At 37.0% G+C, this 23,577-nt stretch overlaps 1 protein-coding gene across 11 annotated transcripts in view; it reads left to right on the forward strand.

Moving 5' to 3' along the window:
- The window catches only part of DCC (DCC netrin 1 receptor), a 1,416,568-nt gene that overhangs the window by 1,147,051 nt on the left and 245,940 nt on the right, over positions 1-23,577 (forward strand). For all 11 annotated transcript variants that reach the window (XM_055559274.1, XM_055559275.1, XM_055559276.1 and 8 more), the window contains 2 exons: positions 10,011-10,152; positions 21,294-21,404. In XM_055559274.1, the coding sequence (XP_055415249.1) occupies positions 10,011-10,152; positions 21,294-21,404 (253 nt within the window). The remainder of the gene's footprint in view (positions 1-10,010; positions 10,153-21,293; positions 21,405-23,577) is intronic.

Genomic DNA, 23,577 nt, shown 5'->3' on the forward strand with positions numbered 1-23,577 from the left:
GAGGCGCCTGGAAGGCCACAGTCCATGGGGTCGCTGAGGGTCGGACACGACTGAGCAACTTCACTTTCACTTTTCACTTTCATACACTGGAAAGGGAAATGGCAACCCACTCCAGTGTTTTTGCCTGGAGAATCCCAGGGACGGGGGAGCCTGGTGGGCAGCCATCTATGGGGTCGCACAGAGTCAGATACGACTGAAGCGACTTAGCAGCAGAACATTGAGTAAACTTCTCATGAGTTATCTATTTTATACCAGTAGTATAAATATGTCAATCCCAGTCTCCCTATCCATCCCACCCACCCCCTTACCCCACTAATATTCATGTGTTGCCTCCTTATCTCTTAATCTCTCTTTTGCTCTTTTTCTTTTCTCTTTCCTCCCTTAAAGTATTTATAATTTCCTGCATGATTATGTGCACCAGCACTCTAATCTAATGGAAGTTCTGTGTTCCCACTGTCTTTTTTTTTTAATCCATACCATAAGCCTTTGAGGTCGGTACTGTTATTAGTTCATAATGCAGATGAGAAAACTTAGGCCCAGAGAGCTTAAGTGGTTCCTTGACTGATAAGGAAGGTGACTAATATGGATGTGAACAGTGTGACCCTGAGGCATGGGGATCAGTTACTTAGCTATGTCTGTATTCTGGGCCATTGTAAATTATGTTCTGAATTAATACAGTGGCAAAGGGAATGTAAATAAGGGGATAGGTCAGGGACACAATGAAAATAAGGTATTTGGAAGTGATGGGCTCTCTTTAATAAAATCTGTAGAGCCTCATGAGTACTGAAAGCATATTCCATTCTTCAAGGAAGTTCACATGAGATTCAACACATTCCCATAAATACAGAAGAGATACAAGGGGCAGAGTCTAAAAATAACTTTGAATTAAATTTGAAGATCCTTAGGTTTCTGCTGTGTTTCAGTCAAGGTGTTCTTATTTGCTGCAAAGATCTTCATATGGTACCCTCCAGCTCTCTTCTATGAGAGTGCTATCCAGATAAAACAACTTAAGGGAAAAAAAGGGGGAGCTCTCCTTGGGCATTAAATCTATTTTAAAAAGTAGATGGTGGACTCACAGGAGATTCTGAGACCACAACTTTGCTGAAGACAGTGCAGTATAATGCTGAAAAACTGTAGGTTTGAACTTATAGAGAGAATGGAGTTCAGATCCTGGCTTTGTCTAGCTTTAAATATATGACCTTAGGCAAGCTTCTTAATCTCTTATGTAAAACAAGAGTAAAGGTAGTTTATTCTCAAAGTTATAATGCATTACCTGCTTCTTAGTGATTGTGCATTATATGTTCTCAATAAATATGACTCCTCTGCTCAAAACTCTAAAACCTAGTCACTATCAGCTGTAATCTAGTTTGTATCCTGCTGTTTAAGGTCTTATACCAAACTTGTATCTTAGACTTTTCAAAGTCTCAGCAGGAACTCTTGCTTTGCAGCCTCTTTATCATCCCTGGTGTTTCACACCTGCTCCCAAGAAACAGAGCTCTTGATCCATCTCTGCTCATAGCTAGACCCACCCTGAGGCCAGATTCCTTGTCCAAGCTTCATCAGACTAGGATCCTCAAGAGCTGCCAATTTGTCTTCTCCATCATTATATACCCACCTTCGTACAGTGTCCTTCATGAAATAGACATTTGATGATGGAAATCTTATATTAACATTGTTTTTCAATGTGTCTTTTTTTGTTGTCCCACTAAGCAAATCCTTAGTAAATACTCAATAGACAAAAAAAAGGCTCTCTACTACTGAACATATTTGAAGAGGGGCTAGTCTTCTCCTGTACTTCACTCGAGAGAGTGAGGCCAGAGGTAGGTGTGCAATGTGATATATGGAATTGAAAACAGAAATTTGTGAATGTAGCCTCTGAAAAAAAAATTGAGGGTGGAGTCATGAGCTTATCTAATTTTTTTTTCCCGTTTTGTTAGTTATTACTTATGCACATCTAGGGTGAAGAAAGAATTAAGGAGTGGATTAATGGAGTCCCTGAGAAGGATAATAACCACATCACCAAATTGAACAGGGTTATCTCAGACAGTTAGGAGATAATGACCAAGAAAATCCTTTCTTTTAAATCAATAAGCCTAACTGCTCTCCACCATTCTCACTTGTAAACAGATTCATTTTGGTGATAATCAATGAAGGGATATAGGGATTTGGAGAAGTTCAGTTTTGTGGTTCTTTTTTTCCAAATCTGAAAAATGAAATTAATGCTTGACTCAAGATAGAACACTGCAACACTGAAAAGGATTACTTTTTCCCTTCAAGTAATGAAAGGACCTAGAATTGATTTTTCAAAAGTCGAAGGTCATGTGTTTAAGTACTTTTAATAAAAATCATTACCAGTCTTGCCCGTGAAGACCAGGTTGTGACAGGTTTAGGTGGCTTGGTGAGGGGACGGGCATTAAAATCCACTTTCATTTAACTTCCCATACAGTATAATCTGGGACATCCTGACATGTCATCTGCAGAAGAACCTATGTGGAAACAGTTTGATCTTTGCAATCTGCTGCTGCTTGCTTGAAATCAGTGAGAAAGCATAAAAGATGCTAATAAACTTAGCATATGAAAATGAATTAAAAGCTGAAATTATTTCAAAAGATGAATAATAACCATTAAGGGTTTGCCTCCTGGTCTCTAGAGCATATAATGGATTCTATTCATTAGTTGCTGCCTGACATTGATACCAAGGTAGCGGTCATGTGAGAGTAAGTTATACAATCACTGCAAGTTCTTCAAATACTATAAAGAAAAATTATTGTCTGTCACTAAGTATTGTTCATGTAATCATTAGTATAATTAAAATCTCCAAGTTTATCAAGTGATTTGCAATCATTTGTTAGATATATTAAACACAGTTATTCTCCTGTTTTCAATATGTGGTCATTTATAAGACTTATGAGAGGTCACTCAACAAAGTCATAGCAAAGCTTTAACTTGAACTCATAAGATTTTACCTCTTGGTCTAAGATCTTAATTTTTTTTTTTTAATTTTCTATTTGAATTTAAGTTTGTCTTTAAAAAACAGGCTTTTAGTCCTTAGAAAATGACCCTTCTTGATTTGCCAAGAGCTACTAAGGCAAAAGTCTATTGGATATATTAAAAACTAATTATTTAAATTCAGTTTTTATTCCTCTCAATAGTATTTTTAGAATAATCGAGGTGATTAGAATTTCCAAGTAGAGGCTCTATGATTATTTACTTTAGCATGAAATAATAAAAAGGACATTAAACTCAATAGTCTGATAATTGTCCTGTGATGATACAGTGTGACTTCTGCCCATTCATTTAACACAATTATCTCCTTTATGAAATTGCAAAGTGGTAAAAATATCAGCCATGACTGTCTTGAGGCATTGAAAAATTAAAAATAGATGTATAGCGGAGTATAAGTGTAAGGCATAACTCTTCATCCAATCTGGTTTTCTTTACTACTAAATAAAACATTTGCAAGCAAAGAACACATCCATGCACATGTGTGTGTGGACGGAATCAGGAGAGGTATGTGTTTGTGTGTGTGTGCATGCACATATTTAAGGCTATGTTTCTTTGGATGCAGAGAACAATATATTTCTATTTTATTCATGAGTTTCTTCCCCAAAACTTAACCAAATGCCTTAACCACATTGATCTAACCATGTTTTTCCTTAGCATGGCCTAAAATACTGTTCTTTTTTCAGTCTGCCTTTCCATTACATTGTCCTACGTGTCCCATTTGCTCTAGGCACTACGTAGTTACTTGACCTTCACTTGAAGAGGCTCTATATTGTCATGAACCCTTGAACTTGCTCTCAGTATTCACTTTATCTTAAATATCTTATTTATCCCCTCCATAAATCTCACATTTAAAGGATGGGCTCTTTGTCAAGTCTTTCTTGACCACATGACACAGAATTAACTTCTCCATTTATTATACTTTCATTGTATTTTCTGGGATTATCTGTTTAGCACTTTGTTTTCATTATGAGTTTATATCTCTATTTCCTCAGCCAGAATGAATATACTATCATGATTTATAAAAGTCCCAAAGCTAGTGCTTTCAACACAGCAGAGATGTAGTCAATATATTTTGAATGAATAATAACTGAATGAGTTAGGCTCTCAGCCTTTGGAACTCCCTCGAGAGGCAACATTAAATAGTAGAGAATCCCAGCTTCAAACTGGTATTATCTAAGTTCATATCCTGCCTCCATCACTTACTGCCTCATGGTTTCAAGCTACTTAACCATTCTATCTCCCTGTTGACATGATTGTACAAAGGCCATAATGATAGACCTTAACTCACTGGGTCATTGTGAGGATAAAAAGCATAACTCATGTAGATATGTGGGGTGACTGGACCACTTCCAGGTCTAGAATATGTGCAAAAAAAGTAACATGTATTATTAAGAATGCAAGAATGTTGCTTAGTTTCCTATATTTAAAAAGCAATAGAGGTGATGTAAGGAGAAGGCGATGGTACCCCACTCCAGTACTTTTGCCTGGAAAATCCCAGGGACAGGGGAGCCTGGTGGGCTGCCATCTATGGGGTCACACAGAGTTGGACAAGACTGAAGCGACTTAGCAGCAGCAGCAGCAGCAGGGGTGATGTAAATGCTTTCAGTAGTGCCATACTCTTTCAAATATATTCTGACAACTTAAATATTCAGATTAATTTTATATGACTGAGTTCCTCTGTAATTATTAATATGTTTATTATATCATTGTCAGTTCAGTTCAGTTACTCGTCGTATCTGACTTTTTGCCACCCCATGGACTAGAGCACTCCAGGCCTCCCTGTCCATCACCAACTCCCAGAGTTTACTCAAACTCATCCTACTGAGCTGGTGATGCCATCCAACCATCTCATCCTCTGTCATCCCCTTCTCCTCCCACCTTCAATCTTTCCCAGCATCAGAGTCTTTTCAGATGAGTCAGCTCTTCACATCAGGTTGCCAAAGTATTGGAGTTTCAGCTTCAGCATCAGTCCTTCCAATGAACACCCAGGACTGATTTCCTTTAGGATGGACTGGTTGGATCTCCTTGCAGTCCAAGGGACTCCCAAGGGTCTTCTCCAACACCACAGTTCAAAAGCATCATTTCTTCAGTGCTCAGCTTTCTTTATAGTCCAACTCTCACATCCATACAGGACTACTGGAAAAACCATAGCCTTGACTAGACAGACCTTTGTTGGCAAAGTAAAGTCTCTGCTTTTTAATATGTTGTCTAGGTTGGTCATAACTTTTCTTCCAAGGAGCATGTGTCTTTTAATTTCATGGCTGCAGTCACTATCTGCAGTGATTTTGGAGCCCCCAAAAATAAAGCCTGCCTCTGTTTCCACTGTTTCCCCATCTATTTGTCATAAAGTGATGGGACTGGATGCCATCTTAGTTTTCTGAATGTTGAGCTTTAAACCAACTTTTTCACTCTCCTCTTTCACTTTCAGCAAGAGGCTTTTTATTCCTCTTCACTTTCTGCCATAAGGGTGGTGTCATCAGCATATCTGAGGTTATTGATATTTCTCCCAGCAATCTTGATTCCAGCTTGTGCTTCTTCCAGCCCAGTGTTTCTCATGATGTACTCTGCATATACGTTAAATAAGCAGAGTAACAATATACAGCCTTGACGTACTCCTTTTCCTATTTGGAACCAGTCTGTTGTTCCATGTCCAGTTTTAACTGTTGCTTCCTGACCTGCACACAGGTGTCTCAAGAGGCAGATCAGGTGGTCTGGTATTCCCATCTCTCTCTGAAAAGAGATGGGAATACAACTATATCATTGTATTTGATCCTTATTATTTGTAGACTCTATATATCTGCAAATTCACCTACATGCTAAAATTTATTTGTACCCCCAAATCAATACCCACAGTGTCTTCTACTGTCATCTGTAGACTTGCACACTGCACCTATGGGGATCAGTGAAAACTTTGTGTCTCCAGGAACACATTTTCCCAGCTGAGGCTGAACAAAGCCTTGTTTCAGTTCTCATGTTGTAACCAAGTGTCTCTTTTGTGGTCAGATAAATGCACTTTTTGGCATTTATTTATTGATTTCTTTTGTAAAGTTTGCTGTTGAAAATGGTTCCCAAGTATAATGCTGAAGCCTTGTCTAGTGTCCCTAAGTGCATGAAGGCTGCAGTGTGCCTTAAGGAGAAAATACATGTATTAGATGAGCTCTGTTCAGCTGTGCACTGCTGTGCTCTTGATTGTGAGTTCAGTGTTAATGCATCAGTGATGATATTAAATAAGGTGCCATTAAACAGCAGCGCATATGAAACAAGGTGAGGTATTGATGAGTTGACAAAAATGTGTTACCAAAGTCTCAGTAGAACCTGAACTTGTATTTTACCTGGGAACAATATTACAGTATTTCCAAAGTCAATGTCTGCAGTACCTTTACAGAAAATAACCACTGCAGATGATGAGAACTGATTCTAGTTGGCATGTTCTTTGAATGTATTATTATTTTTTTTAATGCTGAGCAAATAGCTGTGACTTTAGGTGACTTTTAAAATCCTTTTATAGAAACGGAATCATTTGTAGAGAGCTAGCTAATTTGTAACAGATCTGGAAGAAGGGGCTCAAGCTCCCATATCACTGGAGCACACAGCTGTGTCTCTGCTAGGCGGTCCTGGGATTGTGGACCAAGGGTTCAGAAATCCATTCCTTGGCATTGAGTTTAGTTAGTTAGTCGTTAGCTGCTCAATTGTGTCCGATTCTTTGCAACCCCATGGACTGTAGTCCGCTAGGCTCCTATGTCCATGGGATTTCTCAGGCAAGAATCCTGGAGTGGGTTGCCATTTCCTTCTCCAAGGGATCTTCCCAACTCAGGGATTTTTGCCTCTGATGATCATTTATTTTTCGATTGGTCTCAAAGAACAATTTTGTGTGTTTTTAAAATTAATTTAAAATTTCATCAAAATATTACATATGTATTATTTTAGGTTAAATAATATCAGTGAGGCTTGTAACAAAGACCACTAGATTCTTCCCTACCTGTCTCCAGACTGTTCTCATTCCTTCCAGCTCCCATATCCATCACTTTTAGCTGTTATTTCTTCTGGCATGTACCTTTATGTTTCTCATTAATGTGCCTTTAATGGCCTTTAATTCCCTAATTTCAATTCACCAGTGTTACAGATCATTGACTACATTATTGTTATGTCAGGATTCAGCACACATACACCCCCATTTCCCTTCCTCAGCCTTCTTCCTTTTCCCTTCCTTCTCTTCTTCCTTGTTTTCCTTCTATTCCTTCTTCCTTGGATGAAGTATATTTAAAAGTGAAGTGCAGAAATCCTAAATGTTCAGTTCCATGAGTGTATTAATTTGTTAGGGCTGTCAAAACAGATTCCACAGACTAAGTGGCTTAAATCACAGGTGTTTATTCTCTCACGGTTCTGAAGGCTAGAAGTCCAAGATCAGGGTTTATTGTAGCGTCATTTCTTCTGAGTCCTCTCTCCTTAACTTGTAGATGGGTGTCTTCTTCCAGGGTCGTCACGTGATCGTCCTCAATGTGTATCTGTGTTCCAATCTTTCCTTGTCGTGATACCAGGCATGTTGGATTAGGGCCCGTACTAATGGCTTCATCTAACCTTATTTACCTATTTTAAAGCCCTATCTCTAAATAACTTTCTGAGGTATTGGCGATTAGGATATCAGCATATGAATTGGGGTCTTTGGAGGGTGGGTTAGGAGGAGTTCAAAATTTAGCCAGTAACAATGTGTTTGACAGTTGTATTCACCCATATAGCAAACTTGGATTATGACGCAGTTTTGTTACCCCAAGACGTTTCCTTGTACCACATCCAGCCAGTTTTCCCAGTGCAGTTACCATAGGCAACTGCTTCTCTGATGTGCATTACTGTAGACTAGTTTTGTCTATTCTGGAACTCCATATCAATGGAATTATACAGTATATTCTTTTGACTAGTGTTATGGGGAGGGAGGAGGGAGGAGGGTTCAGGATGGGGATCACATGTATACCTGTGGCGGATCCATTTTGATATTTGGCAAATCTAATACAGTTATGTAAAGTTTAAAAATAAAATAAAATTAAAAAAAAAAATAAATAAATAAAACCCAGTCTTGCTGTTTTCCTCACTACCTTTCTAAAAATTCCATATTTCTCTTTCTGTTTTGGATGCTCCATTTGTGGGATTTCAGATCTTTTCCTTCCTTAGTTTGCCTCTCACTTTTCTGGAGCATACCTTCATTAGCCTCCTGGTAAAGGGTACACAGATGGACATCTTGGAAGCCATTCATATCTGAAATATCCCTATACTTATACTAGTATGTGTACATACCTGTGTGTTATATTTCCCTCTCACATCATAGTTTATTTGACTAGACATGAAATTCTAGGTTTAAATGTTCTTTTCAATCTTAAAATGTTTTTTGTTTGTTTATTTTTGAGAAATCTGATGCTATTCTTACTCCTGATTATAATTTATATACCATTTTTTCTTTTTTTTCTCCCATCCATTCTGGAAGATGTTGGATCCTCCCTTCCCCATGATTCTCTAATGTTTCATATAATATGATTCTTTAAATTTATTAATGTGGTTCTTTTCATTTATTATGTTAGATATTCCATAATCCCTTTCAGAATGAGGTCTCAATCTTCCAGTTCTGCAAAGGTTTTATTGAAAGGAAGATTTTGTGTTTTGTTTTGCTTTGTTTTGTTGCTAATTTTTAGCCTTTTCTTTATCCTGCTCCTTCATCCTCTTATCTCACTAGCTGAAGTTATGAACTAAACCACCTATTTTTTATCTTTCTCTCCTATTTCCCTTGATTGTCATTTTCCCCACTGGATTTTGGGAGGCTTTTACTAATTTATTTTCCAATTTATCTATTGCATATTTAATTTATGCAACTAAATTATGAATGTCATAGGCTTTTAAAAATCTTTTATTTTTCTTATACTTTTACGCTATTTATGGAGTCAGTATCTTCTCTTTGATTATTAGGGTATCAATGACAGTTCTTTGGATCCTTTTTCTGCTCTAAACACTAATGCCGTTCCCTTCAAGTGCCATCATGCTCTTATGTGCCTTTCTCTCTGCATCTTATGCCAAAGGTTTGTTTCAATGTCTGATAGTCACGAATTATCAGTTTACATAAAAATGCGGTACTCTAAAGGTGATTATGAAGTGCAAATTCTAGTGCATGAGTGGGGGTTATTACGTGAGATCCTCACTGTTGGGAGATTAATCAGGGACCTGGTTGTTGTTTTCTCTTATTCTTTTCAATTTTCTCTAGAGAACAGTTATCTGATATTCTGTCTGGGAAGTGTACACCTGGTTGCCGTTGCTCTAGATATCAGATGAAGGAAGAAGACTTGAATGACTCATGTCATTGACTTAACTCTCACCCTTATCTCTGTTCTCTTCTGTGTCTGGTGTCCCTAAATCTGTAGCTTCTGTTTCAGTATCCCTAGAAAATGAAGCTCCTGGCCACACCAAGTTCAGGGAAGGTTAGCTGACTGACTGCTGAATGTGATAGGACTTTCCATCCATCTTCTATCTCAAAACCATGCTTTAGTCCTGCTTTCTAAGGTACTCAGGAAGCAATAATTTCAAGCTTCCCTGAATTTTGTCATGCTGATCACCTTGTTTTCATTAATATCTTTAAGGAGGTATGTAGATGTCATCTTTCTCCTTTGGCTCAGTCACAACACTTTTCTTATTCTGTAACTTCTAAAAATTTGTTAACGTCTCTCATCCATTGGTGTCTATTCTCTGTTTCCTTATGGCTTTACACCATTTAGAATATTTATTGTCATTTTCGTGGCATTTGCAGTAGAGAGATAGTGATGTATGTAATCAATCAAATGAATTGTGTAAATTTGTCAAAATCCGACACACAGCTATAAGAATGGATTTAACTTGGTTCTGAGGGATAATCTCTAACACTTCTTGCATTTCTGCCTTATTTGCGCTTAGGTTTGGGTCAGTTCTTTGACCCTATCTTGTTGTTCCTCCTTTCTCTAATGATGTAATTTACATCTGTTATTTTACAGAGTATCAAAGTAAGCTGGCTGCCTCCTCCATCAGGAACACAAAATGGATTTATTACCGGTTATAAAATTCGGCACAGAAAGACAACCCGCAGGGGTGAGATGGAAACACTGGAGCCAAATAACCTCTGGTACCTGTTCACAGGTCAGTGCTCACGTGCTGTGGTCTTAGAAGGTTTCGGTGAATCAAATGCCTCGGCAGTAAAACATACTCTTACTTCAAAGGAACATTCATTTTTCTCCTGGTAGGTGGCATGTACTGGTCTGAACAAGAATAACTTTATATTTTTGACTTGATTCCCTGTAATGCTTTTACAGCATGTTTACTTCAATATCACCATTTTAATAAATATATCATTGAATTCTTATCCATATTAGTATTGCTAACTCGACAATTTCTGTCATCAAATAACATTTAACTGTTTAATAACTTTTAAAATTATGTAATCACATGGTTCCAAGTTTAAGTCATTTTGAGCCTTCTCTGCCCAAACTCCAGGAGTGAGAATGAGGCTGGAAAATGGAGAGAGGAGTGGTTTGGGGAATGAAAAGAACAATTATTCTACTTTCCATAAGTATAAAAGTAAATTCACTTCTGTAGCAATATTGGTAAAATTCATGTTGGGTTAAAATCCTTCCTAAAAACTGGACCCAATTTCCATGTAGTATTAAGATAATTTTTTTATATATATAAGATGAATAATCATATATTTCCTTTAACTGTTGGAACCATTAATACATGTCAGTCCAATTCCTGGAAAACAGAGACTAAGTCAGGCCTTCAAGTTAATGCATTTAGGGGACAAACCCAGGAAGGCAAGAATGAAGGAACAAGAGAAGTGACCCAGGGAGGAAAATAAATGATGACTTCTTGAACTGGCCACAGTTAGAACAAACCTAGGGCCAGCTTGTTCTTGCGGGCTGTTGGGGGTGGGAGGCGGGGTAGGAGAGAGGAGGTTTCAGAAGCTGCTGAACTACGGGGGCCCAGTGTGGATGGCTGGGTAGGAAGTATGAGCCGTTTCTCTCTTGTCTGTCGCTGGTCAAAGTAAGCCCACAACAGGTTAACTATTCTGTGCCTCCTGACAGTCCCCTGGGAAGCCAGCACTTCTGGTAAATGCACAAGTGTGAAATTCTCTCCTTGCCTATCAGCACTTTAAATGGGGATGGCTTGGTCTAGGCTTTATAGTACCAAAGAGAACGTGAACAAAGGGTTTGGGGAGCAGAGCAGATAGCAGTGGCAGAAATCAGTGGATCAAGTTAAACATGTGTGTTGTGGCACACACACTTGATTCATGACAACAGGCAAATTAAAGCTCATAACGTACAGAAAACCAAGTGAGCATTCATCACAGATGAGAAGTAATTCCTTATTTATTCCTTTCTTGATATAGAGTACTCAGTAAATTTCTATCTGAAATCGTAACACACACACACAATTTAAGCTACTTGCTCAGCCTACAGTATGAGACTTGATAGAAACTTAGTTTTTCCCCGTAAATTTGTGCCTCTTATGCCTATAAAATGGTAATGTGATGGTGAGTGTGCTTCCAAAATACATCTCCAAAAATCACATGACTTGTTTTATATCTGGACAAAATCTCCTAAATGGAAGTTATGACACTCTGTTGGAAGATTAGGGTTGACACACATACACTATTGGCACCACCTATGAAATAGATAACTAATGAGAGCCTTCTGCAAGCACGGGGAACTCTCCTCAATGCTCTGCGGTGTCCTGGATGGGAAGGAAGTCCAAAAAGGAAGGGGGTATCTGAATAGTCAATTTACTTTGCTTTTCCATAGAAACTAACACAACACTGTAAATCAACTCTACTCCAATAGAAACTATTTTAAAAAGGAAAACAAACACCATGTCATTTAAAAAGCTTAAAGAAAGCCAAGACGGTATGTCTCTTTACCTGATAAAATGATTAGAAGGTAAAAACAATTGAAATGAGGCACATGTTCTCATTGGAACATTTGGTACAACATGTACATAGTTTACTTTAAAAGAAATCACCAAAATTAAAAAATCTTGCTGAAAAAATTTTAGTGTAATTTCTATAGATATAGGAATTTGAAGCCCGGAAACATTTTTAATCATTGATTTTCCTTCTCCAATGAAAAGCATTAAAAGTATAAACTTCTTTTTTTAATAAAATAATTCATTAAAATATGCACATTCTAGTAGAAAAACTAACAAATGGATATTTAATTTACAGAACTGGCCAACAAGCCTAATAAAATGTTTAATCTTATTAGTAAGGAAATGCAAATTAAAAGAAAAATGAGTTAGCATGCTCCTTTGATTAAAGTAATAAAGATAAAAATGAATGATGATATGTTGTTTTGGAAAGCATATGAGAAAGATGAACTTTTGTATACCACTTGTAGTACAGAAAGATTCTAGAATCTTTCCAGAAAGCAATGTGGAGATTTGTGTTATATACAAGTGTGCATGTGTGTATGTATCTGTAAATATATGATTCAGGTTTCCAACTTCTAGGAGTTTATTCCAATTCTGCAGACATATTTTTTTGCAAAGTATTAAACTAAAAACATGTTCATTGCATAAGATAAAAAGACCCTAAGTATCTAACTATAGGCAGTTACCTAGAAAATTCAGACACAATCATGTCATGAAGTACTGTATATCTATTGCAAATATTGAAATGTAAACATATTAAATTCAATGTTAAATATTTAAAACATATTAAGTTAATAGCTCAGTTTGAAATCAATATTAAGCATGAGTCCATATTTATAAACCAAAAAAATTCTGAAGAAAATATTTAGAATAATATATTATAAATACCCAAATATTAATAGTGAGTATTGCTTAATTGTGTAACAGTGAAATATGTATTTTTAGCCATGTATGTAAAATGAAAAGCAAATAAAATATCAAGACTCTAATGTCATAACACTTGGTTACCAAGATTGGAGATTTCATACCACTGACTAACTCTGTGCTCATTGAACAGCTAAAAAGGGGCTAGTCAAGAAAATAAATGAAGAATAGTGACCAAGTGTCCAAAAGACCTTGCTGATATGAACTGTTTAGTGTTTATGTTTTTTTTTTGTCAAATGGGATTTAACACATTCAGCTCAGTATTATCAAGCCAAGCTTCTGAATCTCTAAATATACAAACGTTTAGAATTTTCTCTCAACAAAAAGTAAAATCATTTAAGATCACTGTATAGAATAGCAAGAATTAGACTTTTTCTTATCAAAGATGCTGTAATAATCCTAGGGGGTCATAACAAATTACCACAACGTGGTGGCCAGAAACAACATAATTTTCTCTTTCAGTTCAGGAGAAACCAGAAATCCAAAATCAAGGTTTCCGTAAAGGTCATTCCTTCTGGAAGCTCTACGGGAAAATCTGTCTCATGTTTGTCTCCTAACCTCTGGTGGGTGCTGGCAGCCCTTGACATTCCTCAGCTTGGAGATACATCTCTCAGAAATCTGCCTCCATCTTTGCATCACTCCCGCTGTGTGTCTGTATATCCTCCCTTCTTATAAGGATATCTTCATTGGATATTGACTCGGTAGTAATCCAGGATGATTCCATCTCAAGATCTTTAATAAATCTATTAAGACCACGCTTCCAGGAAAAGCTATATTTGGATGTTCCAAGTATACAGTATTTTACTCATTACAGACTCTTGTTACTACTTTTCCTCTCGAGGACAATCATTTTGAATTGTACCCTCTAGTAAATCTTTATCCAAAAATAATTCAGTCCTACATCTTTACTCATCTAAAACCTATGTGGCAGTTAGCACTTCTCATCAGCATAGGGTAACCCATCTTCACTCTGGCTTAATATCATCCCAGTCAAAAGCAAAGCAACAGGATGAATTCATTAGCTTGTTATTGACATGCCCCTTCCCATCTTTATAGGTCCATAGGAATCTGGACTCCAAACTTGCAACTTTTATTCATAATGTTCCTTCTTCATTTCAATTGTTATAAAATGAATTTGAGGATGCAAACATCATCTGAACAGTTATCTTTATAACTGTGCTTGATATTTATTGCAAAAAAGTTACATGGTCTTCATTTTTAATTTGAGATGAAGAATAGAAAGACCCAGAGGATAGCCTCATATTCTTTAAGTGTTAAAAACAAGTTTTGCAAAGCCTCCGTCTTCCTCTTCTCTGTTCTGTGTCCTGGCCTCAGTCCTGGCTTATGTTGCATTGTGGGAACATGAATTGTGGGAATGTCTTTAATGCTACAAAGCATCAGGGAATCAGGAAGTACTCCACACTGGTAGATTGGCTGCGGTTTTGACTTGTCCCCAGGATATATTTTGTAACATATGCACTGTGTAGTAAGAGGAAGTAATTGATTTTCTATATAAATCTTCAGCACTTTAAAATGTACAGAATTTGCCCCCATGTTTTCAGTACCTTTAAAATACATGAATAGATTGATTTGGCTGTTAGAAAATTGAAAATGCCTGAGTGCTTCCTTTTGATGATATAAATATTCAGGGGTAGAGACTCAAATATTGGCTTTTACCATGTTCTGTTTGTTAGACAGGTGTTTTTTGTTGTGTGTGCTTTTTACTAGGATAATGGGACATCTGCAGTAACAAAGTAATTCAGAGTTATAACAAGGATTTTAAATCACTGCTATCAATTTTATTGTGGGAACCCAAGTCAACTAAATTTTAAAGTCCTGTTTTTCATTTTTGAGTGCTCTTCAGAGAAGGTTATTTGGAATTGAATATAAGAGTTTTCTCATGCTTCATGGCCAATATAAGAATAAACATAGTGGTAAGCATGCGTTGGTATTTTGTGGACTGAAAAATTGAAACAATAGCACAGCAATTTTGTAACAAGGTTAACATTAGGGAAATAAAGGGAAATTATATTCTTTGAATAATACATCATCTCTTGACCATAAATTTTAAGAAAGTAGAAATAGAACTGAGAAATTAAGAGTTTGAAGGCATTTATTATTGGAGATAGAAACAAGCAGAAGACAATCTACTTTCAGCAGTATCTTTTTTTACAACTAAGAAAAGCATTGTTACTTATATCATTCTTCTAGAATAAAGTTATACTTAGAAGCAGGGCTTCCCAGGTGGCGCTAGCAGTAAAGAACCTGCCTGCTAAAGCAGGAGACAAAAGAGACTTGGGTCCAGTTCCTGGGTTGGGAAGATCCCCTGGAGGAGGGCATTGCAACCCACCCCGGTATTCTTGCCTGGAAAATCCCATGGCGGAGGAGTCTGGCGGGCTACAGTCCACAAGGTCTCAAAGAGTCAGAAAAGACTGAAGCGACTTAGCACTGCACACATACTTAGAAGCAGAAGCAGCTAGGAGGCTGTGTACAAGTGTGTGCATGTGCATGCACACACACACACACACACACCACCCACCCACCGGCCCATCCCAGGTCAAGGCACTCCTGTGTTCCGCTGCGGAAGCCCATGGGCACATGCAGTAAGTCATGTTCCTTAATGCCTTCTTGAAACAAGAAAGCAAGTTTTTTTTGTTTTTTGTTTGTTTGTTTGTTTGTTTGTTTTTTTACTTTCCTGCTACCTCGCTAAAGTCAGTGGGTATGCACAATCCACACAGGTATGCACACCCCTTAACCACTTCGCCTTGGCAGGTAATGGGGCTTGAATTCCAAGAGACCATAATAATTGGAAAAGATAGTTCTTAACAGACCACCACACCCAGGGCACTACACACAGAGTAGACGGATACACAGCCCCAGTGCTCCTGTGATAAAAGCCTGTTTACTTAGGGCTTCCTAGGTGGTGCTGGTGGTGAAGAATCAGCCTGCCAATGCAGGAGACACAAGAGACATGGCTTAGATCTATAGAGACTGAGACTGAACTCTAGGTCCCTGACAAACAGAACAGAAAACACACAATTCATCTCATCCAAAGCCCTTGTTTTATTGAAGAGGTAATGGAGGCTTGATGAGTGACATTGCTAAGATCCACTATTAGCTAAAGGTATAGATCCCAACTAGATCACAGATGCTCTGATTCCTAGCTATGTGCTCCTTGAACTATCCAGTGTTATCATCTTTAGCTCACTTTATTGTGAGTGAATCTGGCTGTTGTATGAATCTGTAAATGATCATTAATATTAAAAACAGTTTTAACATTTATAATAGTCATAACAGCAATAGCAAATTTGACAACCGCTCCTATGCTGAAAACAATGTGAAGGTTCCTCAAAAAAATTAAAAGCAAATCTGCAGTGAACCACTAATCCCACTTCTGAGTACATATCCAAAAGAACTGAAGTCAGGGTGTCAAAGGCATAGCTGCCCTCTCATATTCATTATACCAGTAGTCACACAACCCAAATTTACACTGACAAATGAGCAAAGAAACTGTGCTATGTACATACAATGGAATATTATTCAGTTTTATCACAGAAAAAATACCCTGCCTTTTACAACAAAATGAATGGACTGGAGATGCAATGCTAAGTGAAATGTCAGTCCCAGAAGGGCAAATACCACATGATTCCACATATATGAAGTATCTAAAATAGTCAAAGTCATGGAAACAAAATAGAATGGTGGTTGCCAGGGGAGAGGGGGAGGGGAAAATGGAGAGTCGTTCGATGGGTATAAAATTAAGGTTTTGCAATACAAATGAGTTTCAGAGATCTGCCGTACGACATAGCACCCATAGTTAACAATACTATGTTGTGCACTTAAAAACTTGTTTGGAAGGCATCTCATGCCAAGTGTTTTTACCACTACAAAAAGAGCAAAGGGAAAAAAGGGGTCTTTTGGAAGTGATATATAGGTTTATTACCTTATTTCTAGTGGTGGTATCATAGTTTATGCTTAGGTCTAAATTCATTAAAATGTATACATTAACTATGCACAGCAATTGGTATATTAAGTATACCTCAGTATAGCTAAAAAAATATCCATGATAAGAAAATAAAGCTTTGTCTGTTTTAAAATGTAACCTTTGTAATAATTTTTTGTTTTATTGATGAGAAATCTTAGGCAAAGAAAGATGGCTAGTAAGTTTTTTAGGTTATGCATTTAGTAAGTGGCAAAGCAAAAATCTGAATCTAATTCTGCCTAAACTGAACACCTGTATTCTTAACTCTTAAGCTATCAGTAATATTATTGACCATAGGCAATGACTATGCGGTTGTGTGAGTATGTAAAGGAACAGTGAAATAACTCAGAGATGGAAAGAGATATATATTGAATAATAAAAATCAAAAATTATCTTGGCGGCTAAAGGAATTAAGTAACTTTAGAAGAGATTAAGTCAAAACTCCCCTACCTATTTAGGTTTAAAATCCTAGTTAATACTTTCATTAGTCCAACTCTGAAAACACATCTCAGATAACAACTTCGAGAAATATAGACAGAAAATAGCTTTTGCTTACAGATTGGTTTCCTTCTATCCCATCTCCAGTGAATGAATGAATGAATGAATCCATCTATCCATCCATCACTGGAGTGTTTCAAATGAGAAAATAATTTGCAAATATTAGGTATCTTTATGTCTATCAAATGTCTAATTTTATAAATTATTTGTGAAAGCAGTTTTGCCATTTGATTCTCAAAAGAACACCCTAAGATAGAAATGCAGGTGTTATTACCTAATAACTATATATGAGAAAGTGAGATTAAAGGAGACCCGGGTTCAGTCCCTGTGTTGGGAAGATCTCCTGCAGAAGGAAATGGCAGCCCACTCCAGTATTCTTGTCTGGAGAATTCCATGGACAGAGGAGCCTGGCGAGCTACAGTCCATGGGATCTCAAAGAGTCAGACACAACTGAGCAACTAACATGAATACATATAGCCCATCTAAAACTTGTCTGGCCAAGTACCCCTCACAACAAAGAAGCAGGAACATTTGCAGGCTAGAATTCAGGGGAGTGTCCAGACTGACTCTGAAAAGCAAACATTTCTGGTTTTGCCTATCGCTGCATACTTCACTTACCTAATCTAGAAGAGAGTCACAGGTTTAATTCTGCTGATAAACATCTGGTACTGAAGGCACTGAATTTAGATCAGAAGACTTGGGTAAAGACATCTTGAAAGTGGAATTTAACTTCTTTTAACCCCACTGTGTAAAACTCAAATTTATCTGTAGGTAATACCACAGTAAAGCAGATTCAATGTAATCTAAAGAATAATTTTATTTAACCAGCAAAACTGTTGGAGTGGATTCCCTCCCTTGGTGAATTTCTTATTCCAGAAATATACCTGCTTTATTTACAGGATCACTTAGTTGGATGAACAGCATTAGATGGGCTGTTTCACTAAGCATTACAATCTCTTTTAATAGTGGAATGTTGTATATATCTTTAAATGTTTTCTTATACTAGAATTTCTAGGTGTTATTAGTGAGATTCCATAGCAATATTCTAGAAGAAAATGCAAAATTTTTAAAAGTTAAGCTAAAATATAGTATTATAAGAAAAGTTGGCAGGATTTTTAGGATCATCTGGGTACTACTCTGTACAGAGGGTTAAAACTTCACTACTGATATCATAGAAAGATATGAAAAGCTACTTTACTGTGTTTGGTTAGAAAATATATTCTGATAAGTAGCTGGGTGGGGTGGGGGGTGCCAGGTGAGGCTCCATTGGGGAAACAATGGATGGTCTCTTAACTGCCTTTTAATAGTTACTTCAAATTATTATTCAGGCTATTAGTCAGCTTTCATTTTACTCAAAACTGAGTTAATGATACTGATAGAGCCTAAACTCAAAATATGTAACTTGAATTTTAGCAAAATTATAAAGAGAAATTTGTGTATCTGCTTTATAGTAAGATATTTTAGTTGTGTCCAACTCTTTGCGACCCCACAGATGGTAGCCTACCAGGCTCTGCCATCCATGGGATTTTCCAGGCAAGAATACTGGAGTGGGCTGCCATTTCCTTCTCCAGCAGACCTTCCCAAACCAGGGATCAAACCCGGGTCTCCTGCATTGCAGACAGACGCTTTATCATCTGAGCCACCAGGGAAGCCCTTTCTATATTTTAGTTAAGTTATGTTAAAAGCAGTAAAGTCTGCATGCAACACATCACTTGTTATAAAGTCAAATGAATGGGACAGAGTATAGGGCATTCAGAAAGATTTCCATTTATGTGTCAGAATATTGCATGTAAGAAGTTGACATGTTAGTCAAGGTATGTTGACCAGAGAAACAGAATCAGTGGAGATATATACTAAGAGATTTGTTGCAAGGAATTGACTTAATTGATTGTGGTGGTTGGCTGGACAATTCCAAAATTGACAGAGCAAGCCATCAGGAGAGGCAGCTGGAACTCTCAAGCTGAAGCTGCTCCCTACCAGTGAAATTTCTTTTTCAGAGAAGCCTCAGTCTGTTCTTAAGATCCTTCACCTGATTAAATCTGGCTCACCAAATTATCTAGGATAATATCCCTTATATAAAATCAATGGACTATGGACTTTAGTCATATCTACAAAAATACCTTCCCAGCAACAATAAGTGTTTGATTGAGGGGACTTTAGTCTTACTCCAGTTTACATATAAAACTAACCATCAAAGATGGTATTCCACATCAGTCATTGGAGATAGTGTTGACATAATTGTCCATCCATTTCAAAGAAAAATGAAGTCAAATTTCTTCTTAATACAAAAGAGTATATTCTTGATGAAATTAAACTGTTTCAGGTGAGACAACCGTGAAAATCATGAGCTTCAATGATTAGGTAAACATTACTTCCCCAAATTCTCTTCCTATGAGCTTTCTGATTTCCCACACAGCTCTGTACTCCTTCTGCCTCAGGAATCAACAGCAGTACCCAGGTAAGGGTGCAAAACGTTAACAAATATCAGATTGATGCCATGCTAATTAAGGGACAGGTCAGGGTGAGCACAAGCCTACCTAAAGAAGCTTTTATGTTTAAAAGCATCCATTCACCACCTTGCTGATGGTGTTGGTATTGTATTATAACCTAGTATTTCCTTAGTGCTAAGACTTGCTTTAATAAATCTTCCAACAGTTGTTTCTGTTTGTGCCTTCCATGAGTCAGGCATCGTAGTGACTCTATGGATGTACAACTAAAACACTCATAGTAAGAGAAACAACAGTACCAACACTATTCTCAACCCATGCCTTCCAATGTGTTTTATAAAATTAGAAGTATCTTAGGTGGCCAGTATTATATGTGGGTGAGTTTATCAAATTGCCTTCTCTAAAAGTCCTAGTTACTGAAGATGACTGCCTTCAACTGTACCAAATTCATTCTAACCATGGCTTAAAAGCCATCTATTAGTAGCAAGTTAGAATTCTTCTCAGTACCAAGAATTATTCATCCTTCTGTACAAAAATATACAAATACATAATTTTGTATTTAATAGAAGCATCATTTCTCTAAGAGGCTATTTTATTTATGATTTTTCCTTAGATCCAAATGTTTGTTCCATTTCAAATTAATGGGGAAAAAAGAGAGATGATATTTTAATTGTTATCAGTGCTGTTCAACTCCTTAAGGTTTAACAACTTGTTGGTTTACACTGAGTCCTCAGTGTCTCAGAAAAGTCATATGGTCTTCTGAGAGGCATTATTTGTTTTACAAACATGTGTCATAATGAGCTATGTTGAAACTCAGATAAAAGGAAAGTTATTCACATTACAAATTTATACATGTCACACTCGGCCATGATGCACAAGGCTTCTCTTATTACCTGTACTTTCTGTGTACCGGAAAATCAGCTCAGAGGTCATCACTGAGTACTGCAATCCGTGTCCAAGTTATCACAGAGATAGATTTTCTTCATGCTGTAGTATGGAACCTAATGCAAAACAAATATGCCTTGAGATGTTTTCGAGAGATGAAAACCTAGTATTTTCAGCTGAAGTACAGTGGCTTTGGAGTTCTCTTTCTTTGCCCAAAGGAATCACTGACCTTGAATGAATGATGGAGCATAAATTTTTAGATTGACAGTTCTTGATTTATAGGCAGGCCTCTTCTGGACTGTGAGGAAAAATGATCCTTGCTCTTTTTGATTATTTCTTCATCGTTCATATTTTATATTCTGCATCTGCCCTGAGGCTATTTTCAAGGATACATTTTTGTAAACTGGGAAAAATAAATGAGAATATATGAAAAATAATTTGATTTCTTGCTGTAATCTTCCAACCCTTTTGGCCAAAATAACAGTAATTACCACAACAATCACAGAAAATGTAAAGCATGTTTAGTATTGTTGAAATTTTGCTAAAACTTTTAAAACCCATGAAAAATACTTGTTATTCAGTAACTTATTTTTTTTTTCCTTCTGTGGAAAATTCTTTCACAGGACTGGAGAAAGGAAGTCAGTACAGTTTTCAGGTGTCAGCCATGACAGTCAATGGCACTGGCCCCCCTTCCAACTGGTTCACAGCAGAGACTCCAGAGAATGATCTTGATGGTAAGACCTTCCCCATCACTGTCACCCTGATATCTGTCTCCTTTGTTACTTCAGCTTCAAAGAATACCTCTAAAAATTTGATGAACTTCCACGTTAGGGATGTTTCTTCTTCCTGTATCTTTAGATGCAAAACAAAACAAATCAAAAAATCCTGAATGGATATAGAGTCTTCAGCAATGCCGTATAAACTATTTATTTATTTTTTATGTTTTTTATTTTATTTTTAAACTTTACAATATTGTATTGGTTTTGCCAAATATCGAAATGAATCCGCCACAGGTATACATGTGTTCTCCATCCTGACCCTCCTCTGTCCTCCCTCCCCATACCCTCCCTCTGGGTCATCTCAGTGCACCAGCCCCAAGCATCCAGTATCGTGCATCAAACCTGGACTGGCGACTCGTTTCATACATGATAGTATACATGTTTCAATGCCTTTCTCCCAAATCTTCCCACCCTCTCCCTCTCCCACAGAGTCCATAAGCCTGTTCTATACATCAGTGTCTCTTTTGCTGTCTCGTATGCAGGGTTATTGTTACCATCTTTCTAAATTCCATATATATGTGTTAGTATACTGTATTGGTGTTTTTCTTTCTGGCTTACTTCACTCTGTATAATAGGCTCCAGTTTCATCCATCTCATTAGAACTGATTCAAATGTATTCTTTTTAATGGCTGAGTAATACTCCATTGTGTATATGTACCACTGCTTTCTTATCCATTCATCTGCTGATGGGCATCTAGGATGCTTCCATGTCCTGGCTATTATAAACAGTGCTGCGATGAACATTGGGGTACACGTGCCTCTTTCCCTTCTGGTTTCCTCAGTGTGTATGCCCAGCAGTGGGATTGCTGGATCATAAGGCAGTTCTATTTCCAGTTTTTTAAGGAATCTCCACACTGTTCTCCATAGTGGCTGTACTAGTTTGCATTCCCACCAACAGTGTAAGAGGGTTCCCTTTTCTCCACACCCTCTCCAGCATTTATTGCTTGTAGACTTTTGGATCGCAGCCATTCTGACTGGCGTGAAATGGTACCTCATAGTGGTTTTGATTTTGCATTTCTCTGATAATGAGTGATGCTGAGCATCTTTTCATGTGTTTGTTAGCCATCTGTATGTCTTCTTCGGAGAAATGTCTATTTAGTTCTTTGGCCCATTTTTTAGTCTTCATAGCAAATCACTTTTTTTTTTTTTCCAAAAAATTTGATATGACCTTTATTCTATTTATTTTATTTGAAGTAATGGATCTTAACCATGTTCTTCAGAGTAATGCCTGCAATTTCCGATAATAAGCATAAAATGTAATTATTTTACATAGCTTCTCTGGCTCTTTTATGATACTTCTGCAAATAGCAATATGTATTTTTGACTAGCTTATGATATGATCATTAATGTTTGGCACTTTTTTTACATAAAGGATAGTCTGCCCTATTTTCTTAATTGATAGCTATCTGAAATACTTGTGGATGAGATATTGAGGTTCATATAAAATCACATATCAGTGCGTTCAATATAACAAAATCTTCAAAATTATCAGGTGAGAAGTACTTCTTGAAATAAAAAGCATCATGACTAAATATGAGAATAAAATTCAAGAGAAAGGGGTAATGGAAGCAATGGAAATATAAATAATAGAATAAACAAAAATACAAATAATAAAGTAGAAATATACTCTAGAGAATTACAGATACATGAAGTAGAAATTTATAAAAAATGAAAGATACTTGAAAAAGAAGGAAGTTGAAATCAGTAGACTTAAAACTAGGTGATCCAAACTGGGACCAAGAAAAAAGTGGCTAAAAGAATAAACACGTGTATTGAGAATATGATGGCTACCTAACTAACTGAAAATGGAATTCACGTACTTCTTCAGTGCCAGACCTGAAAATATTCAAGTTACTGGAAACTGACAATTCTGTCTCTCTCTTTTCTTCTCATTTTTCTCTCTCCCTCTCTCCTCTCCATCACCATTTTTCAAATCTGTTCTCCCTTTCTCTTCCTTAGGCTCCTTCTTTCAATTTTCTTCCTCCTTGATCTTTCCTGTCTTCCCTTTATAAATAACTCACTGCCATTCAATTGTTTTAGTATAGTCACAGTCTAGGTTTTACAACATGATTATGCTGGCAGTAAAACAACCAACAAATACTATTTCCACAATACTGATAATCACTGC

Source organism: Bubalus kerabau, chromosome 21 (assembly GCF_029407905.1).
Source record: "Bubalus kerabau isolate K-KA32 ecotype Philippines breed swamp buffalo chromosome 21, PCC_UOA_SB_1v2, whole genome shotgun sequence".
Classification (NCBI taxonomy): Eukaryota; Metazoa; Chordata; class Mammalia; order Artiodactyla; family Bovidae; genus Bubalus; species Bubalus kerabau.